This window comes from Salminus brasiliensis, chromosome 19 (genome assembly GCF_030463535.1).
Source record: "Salminus brasiliensis chromosome 19, fSalBra1.hap2, whole genome shotgun sequence".
NCBI classification, from domain to species: Eukaryota; Metazoa; Chordata; class Actinopteri; order Characiformes; family Bryconidae; genus Salminus; species Salminus brasiliensis.
Window position 1 is genome coordinate 2514706 of NC_132896.1, and position 22564 is coordinate 2537269.

Here is a 22564-nt window from a genome sequence, read left to right on the forward strand (position 1 = left end):
GGGAATGGTTTTGGGAGTCATATGGTTGAGGAATGTTAAGGGATTTTTTGGGACAACAGTTTGGGAATAGTCAGAGCAAGGTTGGGAGAACAGTTTGGGAATAGTTAAACCAAGGTTGGGAGAACAGTTTGGGAATAGTTAGAGCAAGGCTGGGAGAACAGTTTGGGAATAGTTAGAGCAAGGTTGGGAGAACAGTTTGGGAATAGTTAGAGAAAGGTTGGGAGAACAGTTTGGGAATAGTTAGAGAAAGGTTGGGAGAACAGTTTGGGAATAGTTAGAGCAAGGCTGGGAGAACAGTTTGGGAATAGTTAAAGCAAGGTTGAGAGAACAGTTTGGGAATAGTCAGAGCAAGGCTGGGAGAACAGTTTGGGAATAGTTAGAACAAAGGCTGGGAGAACAGTTTGGGAATAGTTAAAGCAAGGTTGGGAGAACAGTTTGGGAATAGTTAGAGCAAGGCTGGGAGAACAGTTTGGGAATAGTTAAAGCAAGGTTGGGAGAACAGTTTGGGAATAGTTAAAGCAAGGTTGGGAGAACAGTTTGGGAATAGTCAGAGCAAGGCTGGGAGAACAGTTTGGGAATAGTTAGAACAAAGGCTGGGAGAATAGTTTGGGAATAGTCAGAGCAAGGCTGGGAGAACAGTTTGGGAATAGTTAGAACAAAGGCTGGGAGAATAGTTTGGTAATAGTCAGAGCAAGGCTGGGTGAACAGTTTGGGAATAGTTAGAACAAAGGCTGGGAGAACAGTTTGGGAATGATTAAAGAAATCTTTGGGAAAGGTTAGGGAAAAGTTTAAGGTCCTCAGTTTTGGGAACGGTTAGAGGCAGATTTAGGGAAGGCTAAGGAAAGCTTAGGGAAAGGTCTGGTAAGGGTTTTGAAAATGCTTGAGAGTGGATAGAGGTAGATTTAGGGAAGGATAGGGAAAGGGGTGGGGTGGGCAAATCCGGTCCTGGAGGGGTGGATTCCTGCACGGTTTTGTGCTCTTCCTGCTCAAACACACCTGTAATTATTCAGCTCACCTGTTAATTGGCAGGTTTAGTAGGTCTGGGACAGCAGGGAAATCAGCTAACTGTTAATTTAAATAATAATAATATTAATTTAAATAATAATAATAATAATAATAATAATAATAATAATAATAATAATAATAAAAGTACTATTTATAACAGTGGTTATAAGCAGTAATAAAGGTCCAAGTGTTTCACAATAAGCTCTTCTCTGCTCTTCTTCAGCTCATAGTGTTGGTCATCCTGACATGTGCTGTTTCACCTTCACCACTTCTACAATCCGCCCTGAAGACATCCTAAAAGCTGAGAAGATATCACCCAAGTGCCCCCGGCCAGGCTATGTGTGAGTGCCCACCTTTCTGAAACATATGCAGTATGTGAGGGATGGATTAATGAATATATAAAGGAGTTTGTTTCTATATTAAATCCTGATGATTTTCTGCTGAATGTCAGGAGATGAGTCTCAGAACTGAGAGGAAAGTGAGCTGACTGTAACATCTGACTGTGTTCTTTAGGGTTACGACACCTAAATGCAGGCTTTGCGTGAAGGAATTGTGAGATGAAGAAATGAAAACGTCCGTAGCTTCCACACGAGCATCAGGCGCATCATCAGACGCATCATCAGACGCATTATCAGACGCATCAGACTTTACATGAGCCTTTACTCATCGCTTGCTTTCAGCATGATCAGCACTGCTGTTCTGTTCTGGAGTCAAATAAAACAATGAATGGCTTAAAAACAAACAGTTGTATTGTCTGGATGTTACATAAGAGAGTGCTAAATAGAGTTTAATAAATACTGTGTGCATATACACTGTATGTCCAAATATTAATGGACACCCCTTCTAAATAATGCATGTGTCTTTGTGAACTTTGGGTTTTTCCAATTTGCTGAATTTTGAGGATGATAAATTAATTAGTTGCTGGAGGTGGGGGGTGGTGGGGGTGATGGGGCATGGGCTCTAGAGGGGTATAAATAAAGCCCCCCAGCATTGAGCCATGTTCTCTGGAATGATGGATGGTGGTGGAGCTCCATCCAGTACTTTTGGGATGAGGAGTTTGGGAGTTGGAGATGAAGAGGTGGTGGGGTGGTGATCATCATCATCATCCAACATCCTGACCTCACTAACACTCAATGCAATCAAATCCTCACAGCAATGCTCTGCTCCAAAATCTAGCAGAAAGCCTTTTCTTCTCTGGACAGTAGAGATTACAGTTACTCCAGCAAAAGCAGGATCAGCTCTATTTAATACTCTTGATTTCAGAAGGAGCAATGAATGAGTAAGTGTCCCAATACTTTTGTCCCAATCGTTTATGTGCCTACACAGTTGCTGGGTAGGACTGCATGGACTGATGAGGCCTGATCTCAGGTCAGTGTACTTACTCAGTGTTCCCATCAGACTGTGGCACTGCTGATAATCAAGCTCAACAGGATGCCACCTTCTTAACGAATTCAGGAAGTTGAAGCAGGTCAGCTCTTTACAGAAGCAGTTCTCAAAGTGACCCTCAGGCGCCCCCAGATGGTCCACATTTTCGCTCGACCCCACCTCCCAGCACAAAGTGGAAAAATCTGCTCCACCGAGGGGGTCCTGAGGACCACAGCTTTGAACCAAACGAGTTTCTTCTGTATTTGAGCCTCTTTTGGCATCTAGAGTTCTTCAGGGAGATGCTCCTCACACAGGAGGCCTCAGGTGGTCCACGTTTTGCTGGACCCTTACAGTACAGGGTTGGTTCCAATCGTTTATAACCGTTTATTTAACTGGTTACCCTCAGTAACTCTCCGATGACTCATACTTGGTTCACACATCAGACTTGCTATCACGGGGGATCTATCACACTAGACTTGCCATCACACTCAAGCTTCTGCTCTGCGCTTTGAGAGGAAGATGCGGTGAACACAGGAGGTGACGGGGGCCGGGTGACCCACCCAAAATAAAGAATTTTCAGTAAAACAATTTAAAGAGCGCTAAGGAACTTCAGCAGACTCAGCTACAGATCCGAGACGACAACAGTCAGCAATTCAGACCCCTGAAGAGATGAAGATAGGCTGCTGTGTGTGTATGACCCTGGGGCTGGTCCTGCTGATGGAGGCCTCCTCAGATACCAGTGAGTTTATTTCTTCTTCTTCATCTTCATCATCTTCTTTATCTTCATCTTCATCATCTTCTTCATCTTTATCTTCTTCATCTTCTTCTTTATCTTCATCTTCATCTTCTTATTATTACTACTACTACTACTAATAATAATAAATAATAAAACATGAACAATTTAGGAGGCTGTAGTAACATGTTTACTAGTATTATAACTACTATTAACTAACTCATTCTTTTGCGAGAATCCGTTTTAATAAATGGCCTAAAAAGCTCTTCTGCTCCTCTTCCTCAGCAAACGCCCTCAGTCACCCGATTCAGTGCTGTTTCAACTTTGTCAATTTTAAAATTCCACCCAAAAATATCATTAAAATCGAAAAGACCGATTCCAACTGCCCGAAGTCCGGCTATGTGTGAGTATCTACCTTCAACTGCTCTAAGTTTAAATGACCTGCATTTAGGACAACCATCATCTCTACGTTACATGAGCTTCCTGAGAACGTCTCAGCTGTCAATTCTAAGCCCCTAAAGCGTAGCTCAACTGTGCCGCCTGTGTTTTTTCAGGGTCACGACGCCTCGGGCCAGGTTCTGTAAGCACGAAGACATCCTGCAGCAGAGTTAGATTCAGACCAGCATCCAGACGCAGCTCAAAGAAGGGCTTGATGTGCTTCTGTACTCTATTAGCTTCCTTCAGTGTGTTCTCAGTGTGTTCTCCGATGCTTATGTTGTGGATTGAAATAATAAAGAAAGCATGGCCTATAGATCTGCTCGATGTCTGTCTCCCTGATTTAAGAAGCGCAGATGTTGATCTGGGTGAGTTCTGTTCACATGCAGAACCATAAAAGCAGCCAGCCGAGATGATGAGGATGATGAGTAACCCATTTCATCTTTAATTGGAATAATGTACAGTTAGGTAGACAGAAGAGAGACCATCATAAAATGAAGACCGAAAGCAATAGACTGAAAAGCGTACATATCAAAACCAGTTAAAAAAACAGAAAACACACATTAGGAGTGGGGCTGGGTTCCGGGCTCTAGCGTTATGAAGGTGTAATGGTTGGGAATTGTAAAAGAAAGGGTTGGGAATGGTTTTGGGAGTCATATGGTTGAGGAATGTTAAGGGATTTTTTGGGACAACAGTTTGGGAATAGTTAGAGCAAGGTTGGGAGAACAGTTTGGGAATAGTTAAAGCAAGGCTGAGAAAACAGTTTGGGAATAGTTAGAGCAAGGCTGGGTGAACAGTTTGGGAATAGTTAGAACAAAGGCTGGGAGAACAGTTTGGGAATAGTTAGAGCAAGGCTGGGTGAACAGTTTGGGAATAGTTAGAACAAAGGCTGAGAAAACAGTTTGGGAATAGTTAGAGCAGGGCTAGGTGAACAGTTTGGGAATAGTTAGAACAAAGGCTGGGAGAACAGTTTGGGAATAGTCAGAGCAAGGCTGGGAGAACAGTTTGGGAATAGTCAGAGCAAGGCTGGGAGAACAGTTTGGGAATAGTTAGAGCAAGGTTGGGAGAACAGTTTGGGAATAGTTAGAGCAAGGCTGGGAGAACAGTTTGGGAATAGTCAGAGCAAGGCTGGGAGAACAGTTTGGGAATAGTTAGAGCAAGGTTGGGAGAACAGTTTGGGAATAGTCAGAGCAAGGCTGGGAGAACAGTTTGGGAATAAATAGAGCAAGGCTGGGAGAACAGTTTGGGAATAGTTAGAGCAAGGTTGGGAGAACAGTTTGGGAATAGTCAGAGCAAGGTTGGGAGAACAGTTTGGGAATAGTTAAAGCAAGGTTGAGAGAACAGTTTGGGAATAGTCAGAGAAAGGCTGGGAGAACAGTTTGGGAATAATTAGAACAAAGGCTGGGAGAACAGTTTGGGAATAGTTAGAGCGAGGCTGGGAGAACAGTTTGGGAATAGTTAGAACAAAGGCTGGGAGAATAGTTTGGGAATAGTCAGAGCAAGGCTGGGTGAACAGTTTGGGAATAGTTAGAACAAAGGCTGGGAGAACAGTTTGGGAATAGTTAAAGCAAGGTTGGGAGAACAGTTTGGGAATAGTCAGAGCAAGGCTGGGTGAACAGTTTGGGAATAGTTAGAACAAAGGCTGAGAAAACAGTTTGGGAATAGTTAGAGCAGGGCTAGGTGAACAGTTTGGGAATAGTTAGAACAAAGGCTGGGAGAACAGTTTGGGAATAGTCAGAGCAAGGCTGGGAGAACAGTTTGGGAATAGTCAGAGCAAGGCTGGGAGAACAGTTTGGGAATAGTTAGAGCAAGGTTGGGAGAACAGTTTGGGAATAGTTAGAGCAAGGCTGGGAGAACAGTTTGGGAATAGTCAGAGCAAGGCTGGGAGAACAGTTTGGGAATAGTTAGAGCAAGGTTGGGAGAACAGTTTGGGAATAGTCAGAGCAAGGCTGGGAGAACAGTTTGGGAATAAATAGAGCAAGGCTGGGAGAACAGTTTGGGAATAGTTAGAGCAAGGTTGGGAGAACAGTTTGGGAATAGTCAGAGCAAGGTTGGGAGAACAGTTTGGGAATAGTTAAAGCAAGGTTGAGAGAACAGTTTGGGAATAGTCAGAGAAAGGCTGGGAGAACAGTTTGGGAATAATTAGAACAAAGGCTGGGAGAACAGTTTGGGAATAGTTAGAGCGAGGCTGGGAGAACAGTTTGGGAATAGTTAGAACAAAGGCTGGGAGAATAGTTTGGGAATAGTCAGAGCAAGGCTGGGTGAACAGTTTGGGAATAGTTAGAACAAAGGCTGGGAGAACAGTTTGGGAATAGTTAAAGCAAGGTTGGGAGAACAGTTTGGGAATAGTCAGAGCAAGGCTGGGTGAACAGTTTGGGAATAGTTAGAACAAAGGCTGGGAGAACAGTTTGGGAATGATTAAAGAAATCTTTGGGAAAGGTTAGGGAAAAGTTTAAGGTCCTCAGTTTTGGGAACGGTTAGAGGCAGATTTAGGGAAGGCTAAGGAAAGCTTAGGGAAAGGTCTGGTAAGGGTTTTGAAAATGCTTGAGAGTGGATAGAGGTAGATTTAGGGAAGGATAGGGAAAGGGGTGGGGTGGGCAAATCCGGTCCTGGAGGGGTGGATTCCTGCACGGTTTTGTGCTCTTCCTGCTCAAACACACCTGTAATTATTCAGCTCACCTGTTAATTGGCAGGTTTAGTAGGTCTGGGACAGCAGGGAAATCAGCTAACTGTGCTGGACTCCAGCCCCTGTTGCCCAGGCCTGGTTTAGTGGAAGGTTTGGGAATTATTTGGGAAAGTGTGGTAATGGTTATGGAAAGGTTTGGGAATGGTCAGTGGAAGGTTTGGGAATGGTCAGGGAAAGTCTTGAGAACAATAAAGAGTAAAAGCTTGACTCGGAGCTCTGCTCTACTGAGATCTGAGCAGTGGCTGTACTGACTCTACATCACAGCCGGAAGAACGCATGAGTTTGAGCTTGCATAGTGGACAAGTGTGTGTGGGTGTGTGTATGTGTGTGTGTGTTAGCTCTTGGTTGTGTTAAGAGCTGATGTTAGTGGCTAAATGTGTGTGGCTTTCAGAGTATGTGTGTGAGTGTGTGTGGCCAGTTTTAGTCTAATCTTAGAGCCGGTTAGCTGTTAGCTGTTAGCGAGCCTCACAGAAACAAAAGGAGCTTAAACCTGCACTGAGTGGGACACTGAGAGAGGGGGTCAGAGCAGCTTTCAGTGAGTGGGACGGACGCTTCCTCCAGTCTCACAGACAGACTGCTGATCCAGGATCAGATCAGTTAGATAGAATGTAAGAAGAGTCCAGAATTATGAAGCATTAATATCCAGGATGCCTAATTAACTTGTTGATCTCAAGGCAGGTAATTTAACAGTAATTACTATAAATTAATTAATTTGATTATTTATAGTATATTATGTAATCACCACAATGACCAGAAAGAAGTGCTGGAGGTTTGGTGGTTTGGTGGTAAATCAGGGCTTAATGATGGTAAATCAGGTGAGCTGCTGCTGCTGCTGCTGCTGCTGATGGAGGTGAACACATCCTCCACGCTGTGCTGGCTGGACTGGGGGGCGTCCAGGAGAAACCTGGAGGAACCGAGCTCTGTTCTTCAGACTAGCTCACCGACAAGATCTCACTACTTTCTTGGCATGGTACCTAGAGACCAGCAATCTTCCAGTGAGAACAACCTGGAGGAGACGTCTCGTCCATAATAGTAATAGGGTCACGAGGGTGCCAAAGGTCAATAGGGGCACAGAGTAAAAGTCAAGAGAAATAAATGGGGGGGGGGGGCATTTATGGAACCATTACAGACGTATCAACATTACCATAATTATCATGACCATCCACATCAGTCATCACTGTTATCATTGAAGACATCTGGACACCCATGCCGATGCTGCATAACACTATGCATTATAGGGACACTAATATCTGAATACATAAAAATTATCATCCAGCAAGGGTTCATTATCATTATTATTAGACCGGCAAAATGAAAGTATTACAGTTTAATCAGATGTGCATTAGCTGTACAGAGATGTGTTACACAGGGTGGGACATCAGACACTATCTATGACCCCCTTAAAACACACAATACACACACACACACACACACACACACACACACACACACACACACACACACCAGAGACACTGCAACATCATCAAACTCTCGTAAGGCGTTCAATATATACCATGTACACAATTCCATTACACCACAGTCAATCCCACACAGCCCCCGTTGGGTAAAGTCACTACAGCCTTTGACCATCAGACGATACCCTGTTTCTCACTTTCGCAGCCACATCCTCAACCTTCTGATTCATGAATCATAATCATGAGAGCGCAACCTTTCTGAAAAAGCACTTACATAACACCTGTAATCAGATTAGAGCTACAGTGTGTGTGAGAGAGTGTGTGTATGTGTGTGTGTGTGTGTGTGAAAACGGTTGAAAGTAGGCGTCATCACAGAGCGGATGGATGCTTGTTTCCATTAGTCATCAGAGGGACGTGTTTTACTAACCTCTTCGTCACGAGAGCGTCTAACAGACACGCGCTCAGGACAGGAGTGCAGTAGCAGCCACTGTCCACGAGAGGGCACTGCAAACTGATTAACTAGAGCAGGAGTGTGTGTGTGAGTGAGTGTGTGTGTGTGTGTTTATGCACAATGTAGTTACACTGAAGCTTTTAAAAACGTATGTACAAAAACTGCTGAACTAAAAACTGCCGAGCTGAAGAACGACCAACGCCTGTCTGGAATGTTAGAATGGAATGTGGGAAGGAAACGGGACAGTGAGAGAGAGTGAGTGTGTGTGTGTGTGTGTGTGTGTGTGTTTGTATTTAACCAGGGGGTCATAAATCATGCGAGCATCAAAAGGGGATGTAAAAAGGAGTGTGTGTTGTTGATCTGGAGGAAAGGACTCCGGCCTCGTTAAAAGATCTTCCCTTTCTTCTTGTTCTTTTCCATGGTCCTGAAAAACACACCCAGCCGAGAGAAGAAGGAAATTAGTGCTGAGAGCGAGACGACGGCTTCTGTTGAGAGTGGGGTTTTAATGAAAGACAAGTGTGTGTGTGTGTGTGTGTGTGTGTGTGTTTACTTGGTTGGTATTCAGCACAGAAACGTCATGTAGGAAAACCACATGAACAAAAGTAACCTACTAAAGACTCTGTAAAGTGCTTTCACACACACTGCTCAGCCTTCATTTCTCTAACTGACTGATGAGGATAAAATCAGGGTTAGTTTTAGCTAGAAAAACTGTATTAAGAGAAGAGTGGAGAAGAAGAGGAGGAGAGAAGAGAGAAGAAAAAGAGAGGATAAGAGAAAAGAATAGAAGAGGAGAAGAGAAGAAGAGAGGAGAGGAGAAGAAGAGAGGAGAAGAAGAGGAGAAGAGATAAGAGGAGAAGAAGAGAAGATAGGAGAGGAGAAGAGAAGAGATAAGAGGAGAAGAGGAGAAGAAAGAAGAGGAGAAGAAAGGAGAAGAAGAGGAGAAGAAAGGAGAAGAAGAGGAGAAGAAGAGAAGAAGAAGAGAAGAAGATAGGAGTGGAGAAGAGAAGAGATAAGAGGAGAAGAGGAGAAGAAGAAGAGAAGAGAAGAAAGAAGAGGAGAAGAAAAGATGAGGAGAAGAAGAGAAGAAGAGGAGAAGAAGAGAAGAAGAGGAGAAGAGAGGAGAAGAGGAGAAGAAGAGAAGAAGAGAGAAGAAGAGAAGAAGAGGAGAAGAAGAGAGAAGAAGAGAAGAAGAGGAGAAGAAGAGGAGAAGAGAGGAGAAGAGGAGAAGAGAGAAGAAGAAGAGGAGAAGAAGAGAGGAGAAGAAGAGAAGAAGATGAGGAGAAGAGGAGAAGAGAGAAGAAGAAGAGGAGAAGAGGAGAAGAGAGGAGAGGAGAAGAAAGAAGAGGAGAAGAGGAGAAGAGAGGAGAAGAAGAGAAGAAGAGGAGAAGAAGAGAAGAAGAGAGAAGAAGAGAAGAAGAGAGAAGAAGAGGAGAAAAGAGAAGAAGAAGAGGAGAAGAAAGAAGAGGAGAAGAAAGAAGAAGAGGAGAAGAAAGAAGAGGAGAAGAAGAGAAGAAGAGAGAAGACGAGGAGAAGAGAGGAGAAGAGGAGAAAAGAGAAGAAGAAGAGGAGAAGAAAGAAGAGGAGAAGAAAGAAGAGGAGAAGAAGAGAAGAAGAGAGAAGAAGAGGAGAAGAGAGAAGAAGAGGAGAAAAGAGAAGAAGAAGAGGAGAAGAAAGAAGAGGAGAAGAAAGAAGAGGAGAAGAGAAGATGAGGAGAAGAAGAGAAGAAGAGGAGAAAAGAGAAGAAGAAGAGGAGAAGAGAGGAGAAGAGGAGAAAAGAGAAGAAGAAGAGGAGAAGAGAGAAGAAGAGGAGAAGAGAGAAGAAGAAGAGGAGAAGAAGAGAGGAGAAGAAGAGAAGAAGAGGAGAAGAGAGAAGAAGTAAGTAACGAAGTAAAAGATAAGAAAGAAAACAAACATAAAGGCATCAGTGAGAGAAATCCCTAGGCCAGCTGTGTGTGTGTGTGTGTGTGTGTGTGTGTGTGTGTGTGTGTGTGTGTGTGTGTCTCACTTGGAGGCGTCGAGTTTCTGCTGCTCCAGAATGCGCTGCTGCACCTCCCAGTTGGCCTTCTCCTCCTCAAACTGCCTCCTCTTCTCCTCCAGCTCTTTATACTGCGCCTCCAGGTTCCGCTTCATCTGTTCATGCCGTCGCTCCAGCTGCAGAACACACACACACACACACACACACACACACACACACACTAATTATTACCAACTGCATTTCAGCTCTTACAGCTTGTTTATAGCTCTGCTGTATTTTCCCCACCCTCACCAGAAACCAAAGGTCTACAAAGTAATTATTATATCAATTATGTAAAAAAATGGTCGGTGTGGAGCAACAGATAACACCACTACCTGCCAGTGAGCTACCGCACCATGTGGGAGAGTGGGGTTCGATTCTCAGTACCAACTGCCTGCTGCACCTCTGGTAAATTAGGTCAGTCCTTTTTAAGGGGGGGGGGGGGGGGGGGGGTTATGCAAATACCTTTGTAGATTATTATTATTACTATTAAGAATATGATGAAATATTAAAAGTCTAATTTGTCTAAATAGATTAAATAATTATATAATATATGAATCCATTTCTAAAAGCCATAAAAGAGGAGAATATCCAGGGGGGTGAATACTTTTACAGGCACTGTAATATATACAAAACACACCCTCTCTTTCACACGCACACACACACACATACACACACACACACACACACACACACACACACACACACACACCTCTGCTTCAGAGTCCTTCAGTTTTTGTTTCTTCTCTTTGACCTTCATCTCAAACACTTGCTCCATCTCTGTCTCCATCTTCTTCATCTTCATCACGTGCTCTCTCCGCTCCTCCTCCATCTGAGCCAGGGGGCTCCTGACAAATCATACACACCATCAGAAACCACTAACACACACACACACTACCCACATTTGCTTTATCATTTTTAACAGCTAAAATAAGCAGAAACAAGGTTTATATGGGTCCTTATAACTACAGTAAAACAAACATCAGCTTTACTGTATTACTGATACTGCACTGCTCCGTAACACTGAGAGCTGCAATAGGCTGAATGGTCAGAGGGGGGCGTACTTGGTGAGTTGACCCTTGCTCTTGCTGGCGTCCACTCCGTTGCAGGTGACAGCGGCCAGCTTCTTGCTACGGTAGTTCTCATAGTGGACGTTATTGGTCACATCCTTCAGGTCCTGCATGTGGGTCCTGAGGAGAGGTGGAGCGTCTGGTGTGAAACGTGATCGGGTACGGATCTGTCTTTGTAGACAGCTGTGTGTGTGTGTGTGTGTGTGTGTGTGTGTGTGTGTGTGTGTGTCTCACCTGATGAGCATGTTCCTCAGAACAGTAAAGTCACAGTGCTCGCCATTCTCCACTGAAACAGCAACAGAAACACACACACACACACACACATTAGCTTGTTAGCTTAGCATCACTGACTGAGCAAGCAGGAACAGCCCTGTACTCTATACAGCTTCTCTTTCCAACATGTGCTTTCACTGATCTTCCATACACTACATGGCCAAATGTTTGTGGACACCCCTCTCTAATGAATACATTCAGCTACTTTAAGTTCAAGCACCCATTGCTGCTAACACAGATGTGCAAATACAAAACACACACACACACACACAGCTTGTCTAGTAGAGAAGTACTGCCAATAGAATAGGACCCTCTGGATAAATAGACATCATTAACATATTGGCACCATGCTGCCTCCTAATGCCAGGTGTAGGCTAGAGGGTGGTAAAGCCCCCCAGCATTGAGCTGTGGAGCAGTGGAAGAGCTGTGTTCTCTGGAATGATGGATGGTGGAACTCCATCCAGTACTTTTGGGATGATGAGTTGGGGATGATGAGGTGCATTCATTGATTGCATTCATTATCTTGTTGCTGAATGCAATCAAATCCTCACAGCAATGTTTCTCCAAAATCTAGTAGAAAGTCTTCTTCTCTTGACAGTAGAGAAAGTTACTCCAACAGAAGCAGGATCAACTCTTTTTAATTCCCTTGACTGATTATATGATGAGCAGGTGTCCCAATACTTTTGTCCATACAGTGTATGTGTAATGTTCTGATAGTTCTGTATAATACGGTCCATGTGTAAAACATGCATACTAGCTTAAGCAGCCCTCAGGGATCTCCAAGCAGCCTGGATTTTAACTGGTACCAGCATTCACACACACACACACACACACACACACACACACACACACACACACACACACACTTACCTGAACCAGGTAACCACTGACTCAGTAACTCAAGATTACCTGGCTCAGGTGTGTTGGTGCCACAGTATAGCAGATATAGCCTGTCTGAGGGTCAGTTAGGACAGGACTGGACATGTCTGGTCATACAGCTTGTTATATCATGCTGCCCACAGGAAGTAAAGCTCCCTCAGTACTGATGTGTCTCATGCAGATCAGCGCTGCCCTAAGAAAACACAGCGTCTCCAGAATCAGCTCAGTTTCAAAGGAGCTCTTGTGTCTCAGTCTGGATGTTGGCCATCAGCTCTGTGCCACAATACAGCTGAACATACAACTGGAAGTGTAAAAGGCAAATTTCCACAGATATTATCCAAATGAGTTTCCCAATTTCAGTCATATTTATATTTCCCAACTGTATTTTCCCCATTTCCAAATAGTACCGAATTTCCTATACATATTTTCCATGTCCAGCAGTACTCCTCATATACCATCTCCAAATATAGAGTAATTTCCAGTGTTTTTAATTTTCCAATATTTTATTCCTGATTTTATTTCCCAATTGTCTTTTTTCCCCACACCCAATTGTACTTCCCAACTGCCTTTCCCCATTTCCAACGGTACAGAATTACAAGCCTTTTCCATGTCCAACAGCATATTCAGTCAAATTTCCCAGACTGTTGTTTTTCCATTTATATTTCCCAATAGTTTTTTTCTATTGCTAATTAATCACATTTCCCAATTTTCACATCCAGTTGTATTCCCTAACAGCCTTTTCCAATTTCCAGATGGTACTGAATTTTCTATATGTATTTTCCATGTCCAGCAGTACTTCCCATATACCTTTTCCAAATATGGAGTACTGATGATGTGTCCTATATGCCCTTTTCCATGTCGAGCAGAATTTCCTATCAGCCTTTTCCAAATTGTGTTTGAGTTATAGGTAATATTATAATTTCTACAAATATTTGTGGAAATTATAATATTACTTATAACTCAAATAGTATTTGTGGAAACTATAATATTACCTATAACTTCAATAGTATTTGTGGAAACTATAAGATTACCTATAACTCAAATAATATTTGTGGAAATTATACTATTATCTATAACTCAAATAGTATTTGTGGAAACTATAATATTACCTATAACTTCAATAGTATTTGTGGAAACTATAATATTACCTATAACTCAAATAGTATTTGTGGAAATTATACTATTATCTATAACTCAAATAGTATTTGTGGAAACTATAATATTACCCATAACTCAAATAGTATTTGTGGAAACTATAATATTACCTATAACTCAAATAGTATTTGTGAAAAATATTATTTGAGTTATAGGTAATATTTCCACAAAACAGGATTTGTGGAAATGATAAGATTATCTATAACTCAAATTTTGAGCATTTTGAGTTATATAATGAAGAAGGTCAGAAAGAAATGCCTTTTCCATTTGCTGTATTTCGGAACTGTCTTTTGCATTTCCAGTAGTTTTGTCAACTGTACTGTGACAACTGCAAACATTTCTAAAACACTGAGGCTATAAACGTTAGTGTGATGTTTGTAAGACTGGAGCTGAAGGTTTTCTTAGGACGTTAACTGAAGGGGAATTATCAGTTAAACTTGACGAACGGATGAAGACACTGAACACAAAGCTTTAAAAATTAATTAATTAATTAATTAATACATTAATGAAATCACACAAAACGAGAGCGACAGTTCCTCCTCTTTAAAAGCAGACAAACATTTCAGACGTCCAGAGTTTACACAGCCGAAAACCATTATTAGCACTTCCAGCTAATGCAGACAGAACCCCGTCCTGGTCAGGTGGTTAACAGGTAAACAAACAAACGCAGATGTTCACAGAGTCAATGTTTAAACAGCTTTCAGCACAGAGAAACGCAGGCACGTGGTTAAACGGTCAGACAGACATCAGGGGCTAGTTAGCAGCAGTCTGGACCGTTAACTGGGTAAACAAACAGCAACAAAAACAAACAAACAAACAAACAAACAGCAAATGCTTTCAATCTTCGACTGGAATTCTGGAAAAGAGCATAGACGCCGTTTCCTTCAGGAGGCTGAGGTGGATGTGCTGCTTATGGCCAGAGAACTTGGACTTAAACTCAGTGAGCACTTCTGGGCTGATCAGACACTAGAGGGCGCTCATGAGAGAGTTCCAAATAAATGGAGGTCTATGAAGCTTGGGTGCAAAACTGTTGTTTGGGCCATTATTTTTAGTTATTTGCAGACTGAGGATTGTAAACACCTCTGTTCATAGAAACTCTATTTATAGAATTTTGGAAAATTTGGTTTATTTATTTTAATTATGGCAAAAAAGTCGACTGTGAGCTGATCAGCTTGTCAACCAATCAGCAGCAGTATTGCTAGAGCATTACAAATAAGTAAAAGTCTATTTGACAGAGGGAAAGTACTGATAATTAAAATATATATATTCTGACTATTATTTCTTTATTTTATTTCTATAATTTATTACTGGTGATCTTAGTTTTAAATCTAATTTTTATTTAATATAAATGTTATTTATTAACATTTTTATTTATTTAACATTTTTTACTTTGTATAATCCAGCAAATTTCAATCTAATTTGCATTGCTTGTATATATTTTTTTATTATTTCTTTACTTTTTTACTTTTAATTTTTTATTAACATTTTTATTTATTTAACATTTTTTACTTTGCATAATCTAGCAAATTTCAAATTGCATCAAAATTTTAATGCCACTTTGTCTGAAAAATGCTATATAAAAAATTGTCAGAAAAATTCTCTATAAAAAGTCTGATAGAAATGTCTTGGATTAGAATAATTAATTAAATGATTAAAAATAAACAAATTCAAAGTAAATACCCAGGAACACATTCCTAAACATTCCCATCCATTAAGCTCAATTCCCTCCCACTCGTTCCTGCACCCGCTAGTGTTTTCTTTTTTTGGTACTATAATGAGATGAAAAGTTGGGCAGGCTCCGCCTACACTGGCTCTGTTAAGCCTCATCCTACCCCTTTACAACAACACCTACTTATATACGGCAACTAACATGCTGTAAAGCAAGAACCTGTCCATGTGGACCACCTTACCCAGGAGGAGAAACGGGTGCTGATCGACCACTCCGCATTAACCATCCGCTACAACCACCTACCTGTGAGGAAGCAGGTGAAGGGGCGGGGCTTTGGAGCTCAAAGACTCTCCAGCAGGAGACCTGCGACCCTGATTGACTACTACAGCTAAGAATGGTGGGGTTACATGGCGTGGCGATGACAAGCGGAGAGGAACCAGCCAGACTGATGGAGCCGGAAGGAGGCGGGTCAGGGGAGGGATCACAGGGCCATGAGGGAACATGGAATTTGTAGTTCTACTGAAGGGGGGTCGCATTTGGATGGCACAGCAGCAGCAAACACCTTTAATACTAGAAGCCGTCTACCTTGTAGCTGACGAGTGGATGTTTTACGGGTTTGCGTATACATATAAAAGGATGTTGATGCGGTTTGTAGGAGAGTGGAGTTCTATTAAAATAAATAAATAAATAAATAAATAAATAAAAGCATGATCACGATCGTAAGAGAGATCTACAGTCCTGTGCAAGTCAGAGAGCACCCTTCATTTATTTCATTTCTAGCCAAAACATTAAGCCATTAAGCACAAATTACTCACTTAGGTTGAACATAGTCTAGAGTGTGAGATTAGGAAGGCCTCCACCCCTCATGTGATAGGACAGATGGAAATAAACAGTAAACAGATTAAGGGGGAGGAACCTCAGACTAAACATTAGAATTCTTCAGAGCTGCACCGCATATAGTATGTATTTACGGCTCAGCCCAGCATGTTTTGTTGACTGAACTGAGATACAGAAGTAAAAAACAAACTAAAATCTGTTAAACATGGTGGTGGGTGTGTTGTGAACCCTGCAGGGAGCTTTCCCCACACCTCCAAAAGCTCTTAGGGCTTAAGGATGAGTCAACGCAGATTTCTGCACCGCCACTGTGGTCTGTACAGCCTCTGAACCGAGGCAGGGGGTGTTTTCGGGCCTTGTCCGGCCACTGAGAGACATTCATCACAAAATCCATGATCTATGTTCATCTAACGGGATTTAAAAGTGGTGGTTAAGGTGGAAATCACAGCTGTTGTGGTTAAAGGATGGCGGGTCGAGCCGAGCCGTACTTGAAGCTGGAAGGGCTCTTGGTGCAGATCGGCTTTTGACCATCGCCATCAAGTATGGAGGGGCTGGCTGGTCCAGTCTTTAAACTCTAGTTTTTGAAATGTCTGTTTTCATTCACCTTTACATCTAACCTACACAGGAAATACGGGAACAAGAACACGTTCTACTTAACGGCGGTTTTGACTGGAAATGAAATAAACACAGGGTGCCTTTCCTTTCCACAGAATGGCTTTTTTAAGGTGAGAATGGAACAATCTTAAATATAGTATTTTAAATAAGAAATACTGTCCAATCAAACGCTCTAGTCACGATACGCTGTGATACGATACACCATGCTGTATTATCATATCCCGAACTGAGGAGTATCCTTCTCCTTAACCATATCCAAGCACCATTCACATCAGTGACAGTGTCTACCTGTAATTAACTCTATATAACATTAGAATAAACCCAAATAAACATAAAGCCAGTGGTCAGTGAGAGTGTCTACCTATAATTAACTCTATATAACATTAGAATAAACCCAATAAACATAAAGTCAGTGGTCAGTGAGAGTGTCTACCTATAATTAACTCTATATAACATACTTTACTGCAAGCCTTGCCACATTTATCGACCCCACGTGTCAATGGATCTTCATAACGCAAAAATAAGGGCTTGAACCAAATATGTGAGAACGTGAAGCATGCACTTCTGAAGGGTAAGGAGGGGTTGCTTGGGGACATGGGTAATAATTAGGAACCTATAAACATGGAGTTAGAGAGCGACCTTCTAGCGCTCTACTTCTACCAGCCAGTGTTGCTTATAGGTTTCTCCATGACTATTTTGGCAGAGCACCACCTTAACCAGCAGCACAACTCATAGCAACGAAAAGAGTGAACGGGGAGGAGGGGTGGGAGGGTAAGGGGGTGGGCTTTAAGTGATTTGAGAGGGTGTAGAGGGAGGGGATGGGGTAGTATAAAAATGAAAATGGTATTTGTTTACCAAAAATGCCCTCTGTCAGTCATGGAAAAGAACAGACAGAAAGAAAACAAGAGAAAAAGAAAGAAAGAATGAGACGTGATCGACTGAGGAAGGAAAGAAAGAAAAAAAGAACTCACCCACCACATAAGAACGAGTCAAACTGAAAAAAAAGCAAAGTAGCTTTGGGGGGGTGGGGGTGGGGTCGGGGTGGTGGTGGGGTGGAGTGTGTGTGTGGGGAGGGTTGGATTCTTTGGTCAAGAAAGAAAAGCAAAACATCAACACAACATCAAGTCAACGGTGATGCAAGAGGGGTGACCGCCGCCTATGCAGTTTTAACAGAACTACAATACCCAGGGTGCACTTGTACTCCCTTTTTTCAGAGACACTCCGACTGAGGGGAGCAGGGGAGGGGGTCAGGGGGCTTTGTGTGCTTTGATTGCACTCGTACACAGAACTGCTGTCCAGCTGCTAGCATCAGTGCACCCCCCCACCCCTGAAATGGCATAGTCCAAAGCACACAGTCTCCAAACAGCTCATGCTGGTGTAGGGACGTACCTTCTGCCACGCCCCAGGGGTACTGACGCCCTCTGACCTTCCTCCCATTCACTTCCACCACCACGTTGCTGCCGACCACAGCCAGAGGCATCCGCTCCTATACACACACACACACACACACACACACACACACACACACAGACACACACAGACACACACAGACACACACACACACACACACACAAACAGAGCAGAGGCAATTACAGAGAGGTCCTACTGATCACACACACACACATAGCAGGTAATGGGGGTGAAATACACATCTCACAGATATTCTGAAAGTACCTAGAGATGGACAGACAGCTATATAAGCACAAACACAAACAAACAATGTCCACAGAGTGGACAGTGTCAGTGACCGGGACGTATTGATCTCTGGAGCTCAAAATCAATCAGCTGCAAGCAGATCAGAGCAGTATCATCTCCTGCCTAATCAATAATGACCAGTTTGAAGCAGCTTAGCAGCTCTGTGCACTGACTGACCATTATATATATATATGTGTGTGTGTGTGTGTGTGTGTGTGTTGTCAAATAATTCACATACTGATCATTATTTGGAAATGTTCTCGGACTATCCAGAATATTACTATATGGAGTGTCTACTGGTAATTAACTCTATATAACATTAGAATAAACCCAAATAAATCTAAAGTCAGTGGTCAGTGAGAGTGTCTACCTGTAATTAACTCTATATAACATTAGAATAAACTCAAATAAACATAAAGTCAGTGGTCAGTGAGAGTGTCTACCTGTAATTAGCTCTATATAACATTAGAATAAACCCAAATAAACATAAAGTCAGTGGTCAGTGAGAGTGTCTACCTGTAATTAGCTCTATATAACATTAGAATAAACCCAAATAAACATAAAGGCAGTGGTCAGTGAGAGTGTCTACCTGTAATTAACTCTATATAACATTAGAATAAACCCAAATAAACATAAAGTCAGTGGTCAGTGAGAGTGTCTACCTGTAATTAGCTCTATATAACATTAGAATAAACCCAAATAAACATAAAGGCAGTGGTCAGTGAGAGTGTCTACCTGTAATTAACTCTATATAACATTAGAATAAACCCAAATAAACATAAAGTCAGTGGTCAGTGAGAGTGTCAACTGGTAATTAACTCTATATAACATTAGAATAAACCCTAATAAACAGAAAGTCAGTGAGAGTGTCTACCTGTAATTAGCTCTATATAACATTAGAATAAACCCAAATAAACATAAAGTCAGTGGTCAGTGAGAGTGTCTACCTGTAATTAACTCTATATAACATTAGAATAAACCCAAATAAACATAAAGTCAGTGGTCAGTGAGAGTGTCAACTGGTAATTAACTCTATATAACATTAGAATAAACCCTAATAAACAGAAAGTCAGTGAGAGTGTCTACCTGTAATTAGCTCTATATAACATTAGAATAAACCCAAATAAACATAAAGTCAGTGGTCAGTGAGAGTGTCTACCTGTAATTAACTCAATACAACATTAGAATAAACCCAAATAAACATAAAGTCAGTGGTCAGTGAGAGTGTCTACCTGTAATTAGCTCTATATAACATTAGAATAAACCCAAATAAACATAAAGTCAGTGGTCAGTGAGAGTGTCTACCTGTAATTAACTCTATATAACATTAGAATAAACCCAAATAAACATAAAGTCAGTGGTCAGAATGTGCTGCAGGTCAGTACAGTAACTGATATGCCGGTCAGAAGATCACCGGTGTGGGTGCTAGGCTTCTCTGTGAACTCCACCAGCAGCTCAGCTGATTTACGCTACTGAAGGACTGATTAGATGAACTAGGGGTTAGGAGGGGAAGTGGGAATACTGACCCTTCTCCAGGAGAGCGCTGGACATGAGCCAGCTTTGGAAAAAATGTTGTACAGTACTGAGTAAGTACAGAATACTGAGGACTAATCACGGGATGTGGACGGAGCTGTGTGGAGACCCCTGGCCGCTCCTCTCCTTCCCCGTACCTTTATCTTGCGGATGAGTTTGCTGTCCTCGTCCTCCTCCGTGTCCGGAAACTCGTAGATCTTAATCTTGTGCTCTTGGATCTCCTTCATAATCTAGAGCAAGATCCAAAAGTGGAACGTTTAGAGAACAAACTAATACACACACACACACACGTATATACACACACACACACACACACACACACACCTGTTTCTTGAAGAGCTGGCACTCCTCTGGTGTTAGCGTGTCGGCCTTGGCGATGAGCGGGATGACGTTGACTTTGTCGTGTAGACGCTTCATGAACTCAATATCCAGAGGCTTCAAACTGCAGAAGGAGAACACTGTTTTAGGAACCCTCAGCTACAGTCTTGTGCAAAAGTGTGGGCACCCCTGGTCCAACTACAGTAGGTGCTGGTGATTTTCTAGGTGTAAATAAAAGTCACATCCTTTACATTCTCCATCATCATTACGGTTTATTTACTGAATTTATAATCAATGAACATTAAGCGCAGAGTGTGCAAAATTAATGGCACCTTAAATACAGCATTTTTACTTTATCCCAGTATTTACAGGGAGGATGTGGAGGGAGTGTGTCTGGTATTACGGCCTATCAGAGCTGTTAAGAGCTGTTGTTTGTCATTTAACGATTTGACCAATCAGTGAAAAGAAGGCAGAGAATGGAGACATTGATTGGTTCACAATTTATTATTATTATTATTATTTTTAATGAATTTTTGGAAATGTGCTTAAAGCAGTATTGGGTGAGAACAAGTCGTTTCTGCTCCTAGGCCCCCCCTACAGGTGGTGAGTGTAATTCACTTCCATAAAAACAAAATCACCTTTGAGCGCCCCCTCATGGACAGCTGTACACACGCATTTCTGGACAAGCTGAGAGCTCCAGAAGCTGCTGATTTACGGTAGAACTGCTACAGAATGTTGTCTAATAAATGGAAACTCAGCTATAGACTTTTAGCTATAGCATTATTATTGAAAAACTGTTATTTGTGATAAAAAATATAAATATATATATTTTGCTTAAAAACACATTATTAGTAATATTAATAAAGCTCCAGTACTTTGCAAGAGAAAACAAAATGTCAAAATACTAAAAATAAATCTGTCACACAATGAACAATACCATCATATCATAATTTTATAAAACACCTCATCCTAAATCTCATCCTCTAGCTCTATATTCTCAGTTTTATGTAAATATTAATATTTCTTCTCTCTATACATTTCTATTGTTTATCTACATTTAGACAATCGTCCCTATTTATACTGTTCTAATATATATGATAGGCAGCTGTTTAAGCATTACTCTGCTGTGTATTTATATATGTGGAAATCATCATCAATTTCATGCATATCGCTGCTTTCCAGTGAAAACCATGTATCTCCATTTTCCCCCATGATTTACAGCCTGTAGCTGCTCTGTACACTATATTCATAATTCTGGAATTCTGGATGAATTGACCAACAGAAATGCTCCAAATTATTTGGAATAAACTCTTATTGTACACTGACTCGCATTCAGAGAAGCCCATTTTTGCCTTCTCCTGTAAAGTCACTTCTTTGGAGATACGTGTTTTTCATTGGACAGCGGTGATATGCAGTAAACTGCACATTTTAACTGCTGGTTTGTGTGGAAATGAGAGTGTTTCTGAGTCTGCTGTGATCAGAACACAAGGCTGATGTGTTGTCTGATGTGGTGAGATCTATAAAAACACACACACACACACACACACACACACACACACACACACACACAGCTTTCTTTTTCTTTCCACAAAATGACGTCACTGTTGGAAGAGCTAGCGCCTGGTTCACATCACTGTGTCTCACACACTTTCTGTAGGACTTAAACAAAGACACTCTTCTTCTCCATGCACTCAGAGTGTGTGTGTGTGTGTGTGTGTGTTTATAGCAGTGAGATAGAGGGCAATTGAGGGGCAGTTTGTGCATCTTGGGAATGTGAAGCATCAAGCAGAGCCACAGAGGTTACAGAGACATGGAAGCGGCTGCGGTACACACTGTCACGGCAAAAATGCCTTTGTGGGAAAACCGCCAGCTGACCGAGGCTGCTCATAGACGGTCAACGTTTTCCACAGCACAGCAGGGTGACGCGGTTTCTGCCTAACGACCGACGGACTGATGCGTGGCTCTGTGTGGCCTCCAGAGAGAGTTATTGAATTTTCCACATTGAGGTGGCGTTCCCAATCGTAAAGCCTCAGGAATGACCGCACATGTTCTGACAACATTAACTGATGTGCCACACTGGACTGGCACTGGACCGAAGAACGCTCGGTGACCGCTTTGGCCGGTACAGACATGTGAAAAAAAATGAGGACACCATGAAAACCTTCGTCTTATTTCCCTGAAAAAAACAAACAAAAAAACAGCAGTAAACCAAAACGGCTCCCCCTACAGGTGGTGTGGATCACATGATGAAGATCAAACCTCCAGATGTGATGACAAATATGATCAAAAAGACAAAGGGTTTCATGGGGTGTCCTAACTTTTTCACATGACTGTATCTGTATGCAAAGTTGTAAACACGAGTCATCCTTAAGCCTTGTGTCAGAGCTGCATATCTTCAGCTTTCTCAGCTAAAAATAAA

General features: G+C 42.0%; 2 protein-coding genes and 1 long non-coding RNA gene across 4 annotated transcripts in view; 2 read left to right on the plus strand and 1 right to left on the minus strand.

Annotated features, from left to right (window-relative positions):
• The first annotated feature begins 1233 nt into the window (after positions 1 to 1233).
• LOC140541483 (uncharacterized) lies at positions 1234 to 1747 on the plus strand. Its single transcript, XR_011977929.1, has 2 exons — positions 1234 to 1346; positions 1519 to 1747. It is a non-coding gene; the product is annotated as an uncharacterized lncRNA (long non-coding RNA).
• Positions 1748 to 2945: 1198 nt separating this feature from the next.
• LOC140541259 (C-C motif chemokine 14-like) lies at positions 2946 to 3854 on the plus strand. Its single transcript, XM_072663831.1, has 3 exons — positions 2946 to 3109; positions 3389 to 3506; positions 3658 to 3854. Exons 1-3 carry the CDS (start codon positions 3040 to 3042, stop codon positions 3713 to 3715), a joined length of 246 nt encoding a protein of 81 aa, XP_072519932.1. The 5' UTR covers positions 2946 to 3039; the 3' UTR covers positions 3716 to 3854.
• A 106-nt stretch (positions 3855 to 3960) lies between these two features.
• The window catches only part of septin15 (septin 15), a 47958-nt gene continuing 29354 nt past the window's right edge, over positions 3961 to 22564 (minus strand). For both annotated transcript variants that reach the window (XM_072664132.1, XM_072664131.1), the window contains exons 6-13: positions 20152 to 20269; positions 19965 to 20057; positions 17989 to 18085; positions 11409 to 11460; positions 11169 to 11294; positions 10817 to 10952; positions 10096 to 10241; positions 3961 to 8514 (exon numbers count right to left, since the gene is read on the minus strand). In XM_072664132.1, coding sequence (XP_072520233.1) covers positions 8475 to 8514; positions 10096 to 10241; positions 10817 to 10952; positions 11169 to 11294; positions 11409 to 11460; positions 17989 to 18085; positions 19965 to 20057; positions 20152 to 20269 — 808 coding nt within the window. In that variant the 3' untranslated portion in view covers positions 3961 to 8474. The remainder of the gene's footprint in view (positions 8515 to 10095; positions 10242 to 10816; positions 10953 to 11168; positions 11295 to 11408; positions 11461 to 17988; positions 18086 to 19964; positions 20058 to 20151; positions 20270 to 22564) is intronic.

What these genes read in the sequence shown, in the direction of transcription:
- LOC140541259 (XM_072663831.1), top strand. Translation starts at nt 3,040, where the DNA reads ATGAAGATAGGCTGCTGTGTGTGTATGACCCTGGGGCTGGTCCTGCTG. An exon ending in GGAGGCCTCCTCAGATACCA is followed by an intron (nt 3,110 to 3,388) that starts GTGAGTTTATTT and finishes CCTCTTCCTCAG; the next exon opens with CAAACGCCCTCAGTCACCCG. An exon ending in TGCCCGAAGTCCGGCTATGT is followed by an intron (nt 3,507 to 3,657) that starts GTGAGTATCTAC and finishes GTGTTTTTTCAG; the next exon opens with GGTCACGACGCCTCGGGCCA.